The 6,282-nt window shown below is 37.6% G+C and overlaps 1 protein-coding gene across 1 annotated transcript; it reads left to right on the top strand.

Moving 5' to 3' along the window:
* Positions 1 to 1,726: 1,726 nt before the first annotated feature.
* LOC134794290 (esterase FE4-like) lies at positions 1,727 to 5,839 on the top strand. The gene is made up of 3 exons (XM_063766048.1): positions 1,727 to 1,927; positions 2,728 to 4,001; positions 4,480 to 5,839. Exons 1-3 carry the CDS (start codon positions 1,748 to 1,750, stop codon positions 4,652 to 4,654), a joined length of 1,629 nt encoding a protein of 542 aa, XP_063622118.1. The 5' UTR covers positions 1,727 to 1,747; the 3' UTR covers positions 4,655 to 5,839.
* The last annotated feature ends 443 nt before the right edge of the window (positions 5,840 to 6,282 follow it).

Below are 6,282 nucleotides of genomic sequence, written 5' to 3'. Positions count from 1 at the left end.
TGATTAATGTTGTACCTAAGTAAAAAATATTAAGTAGTGAGTATAGTAGTTTGTGTTACAAGGGATTAAAATGATATATTTCCGTCAAGGGCGTACATTGAATCCTGAACGAAGCGATGGATTCTACAATAGAATCCCGAACGTAGTGAGGGATTCTAAAGTAGAATCCTGAGCGTAATGAGGGATTCAAGTGTTAACGCCCAAGACGAAATAATTTTGATACCGTGTGACACATACTGCTTTTCACATCAACTATGAGGAAATAAAAAGATCTTAGTGTTGACACAATTATTATGTTTCAAAATATTATTCAAGCTAAAAAAAGAATGCAAAAAATAACAAAAACAGTGTCCTAGAACAGAAAAGTGCCACTTTGATCCCCCCTAGCAGGGAGGAAAAGTGCCACTTTGATCCCTCCTAGCGGGGAAGAAAAAGCCCTTTTCCGAATAGGTGATGTGAAAAGTATATAGTATACACCTCACAATCATCGTATTGTTAAACGGTCTAAAAATGTGTAAATGAATAATTTACAAAACGTGTTATACCGGAATAACTTTGATTACGTTATCTGACCTCACCAAAAGGGCAAACACTATTAATGTATAATTATATACCTATTTACTAATTAGGCGTCCTACACAATAGAAAACAAATTCAATATTTTATTGTAATATCGTAGGTAAATGCGAAGGGCCATTAAAATTTTTTATATATCCTATGTTATATATCCTATAAACAATATGGAATCCGCAGGGCTCTGGTGTCGGCCAACGTTCCTTGCGTTATGGAGCCTCCAGGGTTGTGCCGCACAGATGGCAAGAGGCCTGACGGTCTGACATTGGTTCTATGGCAGAAGGGACTGTGCCTCCTGTGGGATGCAACGTGCGTCAGTACGTTTGCGCCGTCCCACTTGAATCTCACGGTGAGGTCTGCTGGCTCAGCCGCGGAGTATGCGGCTAAAATGAAGCATGTTAAGTACTCTGCCCTGGAGCCAATGTACGACTTTATGCCAGTTGCAGTCGAGACTGCGGGACCTTGGGCTTTGGAGGCCAAGGAATTCGTATGGGGTTTGGGCCGGCGGCTGAGGGACAGGGGGTGTGACCCTCGGTCCGGATCGTACCTGGTTCAACAAATCTCATTGGCCATTCAACGTGGTAACGCTGCCAGTGTGATGGGGACTTTTGAACCAGGTACGATTCGTGACAATTGTTTTGTTTAAAAATGACGAAGCCTGGTGCGGACATCATCACTGGTTTGTTTTGGACGAAGCATGTTGCGGATTTGCATTTGTGGCCACCTGACGAAGCCTGCGTTGTGGATATCCTTACTGAAAATTTGATCATATTTGTTATTGTCTATTAAACGTATGATTAGAGAATTAAAAAAAAAATTAAAGAGAATAGCAAATGGAATCCTATATATGAAGCAGCTGATCCACCGCCGAAGATAAGCAAGTAGCGATGAGTTATCTTTGCGCATGTTTCGTATTATAAAAAGTTCTCAGTGATCATTCAGTGATATCAGTCAGCGATCAATGATTTAGACACATAATAATTGTATTTTGTATATGTAGAATCACAATAATATATACGGTGTTATACCGGTTCGTAAAAAGGTTCATTAAATTATACCACGTAAAAGCAGCTTTAAAATCTCTTTCATAAAAGATAATTTATCAAGTAGGTCACAATTATACTCAAGTGCATCCTAAGTAATTAATGATTAGTATAACTTAGCAGTCTGTGCAATGCGGTCAGGAAAACATGTAGTTTTGTTTACGCTAGTCGCGTTGAACTTTATCGAACAGCCCGCACCAGAGGTCACCATCGAACAAGGGACTTTGAGTGGAAGGATAAGCGAAGATGGACTGATATTTGAGTACCTGGGGATACCTTATGCGACTACTAATGAGAAAGCACGGTTCAAGGTAAAATTGATTATGCTCTAGCTGGATTATTAGTAAGCCACATTGGAAGTCTAGATTACTTCGAAATGTCTCCTCTACTCCTGAGTGGCTACGACCAGTTTGCCACTGACATAATGTAAACGCTATCGAGAACGAACCTACCTAACTTACTTTCTATGCATCTCGCTTGTACTCGCATATTAGTGCGAGCGAGATGTACAGAAAGTAAATTACGTAGACATTAGCGTATAGGTATGTAACTTTTGACAGGGAACTGTGAAAACTGGGACGGAACTCCTCAGTGACACGTATTTTATATTTACTGATTTGTCTTCTCCATTCAGTTAAGCAAGTAGGTCCGGTTTCAAACAACATTTTTGTCAAGGTCTTGTTCTGATGATAAGTTCAATAAGGAATTGGGGGCACTCCTCAAGTCTTATAAACATATTTATAGCTATTTTTGTGTTTTCATCTACAAATCAAGCATTTGCATTTAAACAGTGCTATTTGGTGAAGTCGAATTGCTGATGAAGACTAGAATGGAACAATTCACAATCGATAATGTTTTACATCTTTCGAGTAATTTGTAATTGTTCAAATATGCACTATTTATGTTGTAAAACTCGTAAATAATTTTAATGACATTTCAACCTGCTTTGTGAAGTCGGTTTTTTTGGTTAAAGATTATTGTCGATTTAGGTTCACCCATATTTGGGTTTGAAACTTTGGGTTTGAAACCAAACTTGTCTCCAACGCCTGTCTATTTATTCAGTAAGTTCACTACGACTGCAGGCTTCGTCAAAATTGTGTTGATTTTCTAGGCCCCACTCCCACCGCCAACATGGAAAGGAATTTTCAAAGCCACCGATGACTCCACGGCATGTCCTCAGAATAACTTCATCGCCATTAGGGGTACAGAGGACTGTCTCAAGATCAACGTATTCGTTCCAGCTTTTGCTACGAAACCTTTGCCAGTTATGGTATTTGTTCACGGAGGGGCATTCTTCCTCGGAGACGGAGGAAAGATCTTTCTTGGACCAAAGTTTTTACTCAAACATGACATAATACTGGTTACCTTTAACTACAGAATTGGGGTTTTAGGGTTTTTATGCTTGGGTATCGAAGAAGCTCCAGGTAATGCAGGGCTGAAAGACCAGTTAGCTGCCTTACGATGGGTGAAGAGGAATATAAAGGCTTTTGGCGGTGATAGTGATAACGTAACAGTTTTCGGAGTTAGTGCTGGCGCAGCGTCTGTGTCGCTACTTATTGCTAGCGGCAAACTGGATGGCTTGGTCAAGAGAGCCATCCTTCAAAGTGGCTCCGCTCTTGCCCATTGGGCAATCACAAGGAAACCCTTATGGGTCGCAAATTATGTCCTGAAATCATTAGGGTATGACAATACCGGAGACCCGTACGAATTACATAGTATTTTAAATAGCATGACATACAAACAATTAGCTGCACTACCTCATGATAAACCTGTAGAACAATATCTTGATACACAACTAATTCATTTACCATGTATCGAAAAGACGTTTCCTGGTACGGAAGCTATTATAACTGACTATCCTTACAATCTTCTTAAAAGAAATCCACCAAATATATCAATAATTCATGGAACAACTGATCAAGAAGGTCTGTTTTTCATTTCGTACGATACCCTTGAAACAATTAATTATAGAAATGGAAAATACTTGATGGCGAGCGATTTAGTGTTCCAAACTAATGAAGAAGCTGCAAAAGTATCTAAAGAAATACAAGATTATTATTTTTTTGAAGAATCTATTAGCATGAAAACTGCAATGAATTTATCAGAATTGTATAAGCACCTACACTTTGAAATGCCGAGTATTTTTGAGTCAGAAATTTTGGCTGAGGAAAGCAACGTTACGTTATACAATTATTATTTCAAATACTCTGGTAACAGAAATTACCTAAAATTTGCTCTAGGTTATGATGAAGTAGATGGCGCATGTCATGGAGATGACCTTTTGTACGTCTTCGATGCTGTACTATGGCCTTTTAAAATAAATGAAGACGACAACCTTATGATTAGACGAATGACTACAATGTGGACAAATTTCGCGAAATACGGGTAAGTCATGGCATCATCGGCCTAGCTAATCTAGATTTTACATATGTCACTTTTACAATGATTGAGATGAATGGAACCATACTGCATGCACACATTAAGATCCGGACGGATCCAAGTGGCTGGACAGCCCTTTATAAACATAATTCTTAGAACTGCCCATCAGGTTTTATATTGAATTTACTTTATTCAAAATAATATGGTTAAAGGAGTATTAAATAAAACTTTGGCATGACGAAAATAGGAAAACCTAGGATATAACATTTCATAAGTCGAACAATTTTGTAAGTAGTGCCTACGCGACAGCGGAGTACTACCACTGACCAATAAACATAACGTAGATTGTAGCGAGTAATTAAATGAAATGTAATTTTGTTGAAGAGGATTCAATTATAACCAAAAGATGATGCCATTAATTGCAGAGCAGTATTAGCCGTTACACAACCGCAAATATAATTAAATATTATGTATTACATTGCAGGGACCCAACACCTACTATTACAAAGGAGCTCCCTCTACGCTGGCTGCCGAGTAACAAAGAAAACTTAAGGTTTCTTTACATAGGTAGCGACTTTGAGATGGCGAGCATCCCTAGTCCAGAGGCGTACGAAATGTGGAAAAATATATATCAAAAATATAGAAAGACTAGATTCTGATAGATAAATTGGACAAGTGAAGGTAAAATTAAATAACTACCATATTAATATAATCCAAATTACATGCGTATTTTAAGTGTGACGAATGATCAGACCGCAATACCTGACAGAATCTTTTTTTAAATTGAGTCTCCGCAGAAAACAGAGGTGCGTTATTGTTTTGTACTGTCTCGGTGGTGATTTAATAAAGGCAAATTTGGTAAAGGTAACAATAGTTTGGTAAAATGTGTATACGTTAGACCCATATTAATACGTATACGAACAAACTTCGGTTTTATCATCAAAATGTATCTTTCTACGCAACAATATTATTGTTTTGTCTAACGAGAACCATTTAGTTCTAGAAATCTCATTAAGATTGACGGATTGCTGAGATACAAGAATTTGATAACTGTAGTTTTACGATTGAAGTTGCTAACAACTTCGGGCGTAATCTCCTAAGAGAACATTAATAACGAATACACTCCACTCCCATTTCTAGCATTGCCACTAAATATAACTATTTTAAGTAGGTATTCTGAAAGACTTTCGCGTCACAATATCTGAATGCATAATGAGAGAGATGTAATTTCTGAGAATATTTTCAAATATTTTCACAAAATCAACACCCATGAAGAAAGCAAAAATTCTCTAAGAAAATTCAATTGAATCACTACAATTTATTCAAGGGCTCTCACCCACTTGAAACGTATTCCAATTAATGTATTCAAAAGGTTGAAAGGGCCGTTGACTCGCAAAAGCATCTCATCTCTAAAGCCGGATCGTATTTTTTAGTACACTAGTAGGTATATATAGGTACAATGTGGCTGTCCCTTGAGTTTGGCACATGTGGCATTAGAGTGGCTCTAAGTCGAATCTGTAAGATGTCTAAAATATCAGAATATCGGGCGTGTACAGGATCGTAACATTTGTTACACATTTGATTTAATATTGCATTGCAACGTAAGAAGAGACCACGCACAAAACAATCGTCGAGTATGAGCAAATATAGGTACACCATATCTACGGCCCGATTAGAAATTTAAGTAACGTTAATTAATAGATCTAGAAACGATATGGAATAGATATGTCACTGTCAAAAATGACGTTACTTCAAACAAAAACGTCACTTTTGACACTGACACATCTAATCCATATCGTTTCCAAATCTATTAATTGACGTATCTTAAAGTTCGAATCGGGCAGCTATACTATTTCTAGGTATCTGACCTACGTATGTAATCCATGTTTTAGTCGCAGGCAATAATAATTAGAAAATAATAGAAGGTTTTTAGAATGAAAATGAAAATAACATACCCTACACAACTTAGAAGGTTTTCCAATGGTACTACAGACGTAGTTACCTAACAGAGTTCAAAGATATTATTTCTTTTGATTACTTTTATAATATAATACCACGAATACGTATACTAAGTCAAATTAGAGGAAGAAAATAATTATACCGTAAGTACCTAACACTTACACGTATCGGCAAGGTAGGTACAGTCGCCATCAGATATATCGGAGCGTCCGAGGTGCTCAAAAATATCTGAACACGCACTCTAACGCCTTGACAATAGAGACGTGTTCAGATATTTGTGAGCGCCTTATCCGCCCCGATATATCTGATGGCGACTGTACTATGAGTC

Source organism: Cydia splendana, chromosome 10 (assembly GCF_910591565.1).
Source record: "Cydia splendana chromosome 10, ilCydSple1.2, whole genome shotgun sequence".
Classification (NCBI taxonomy): domain Eukaryota; kingdom Metazoa; phylum Arthropoda; class Insecta; order Lepidoptera; family Tortricidae; genus Cydia; species Cydia splendana.
Note: the sequence above shows the minus strand (reverse complement) of the source record. Positions and strands in the feature narration are given on the sequence as shown.

Bases quoted from the DNA above. Each gene is read 5' to 3' on its own strand.
- LOC134794290 (XM_063766048.1), top strand. From the start codon at position 1,748: ATGCGGTCAGGAAAACATGTAGTTTTGTTTACGCTAGTCGCGTTGAAC. The intron at 1,928-2,727 runs GTAAAATTGATT...TTGATTTTCTAG, and splicing joins ATGAGAAAGCACGGTTCAAG to GCCCCACTCCCACCGCCAAC. The intron at 4,002-4,479 runs GTAAGTCATGGC...ATTACATTGCAG, and splicing joins ACAAATTTCGCGAAATACGG to GGACCCAACACCTACTATTA.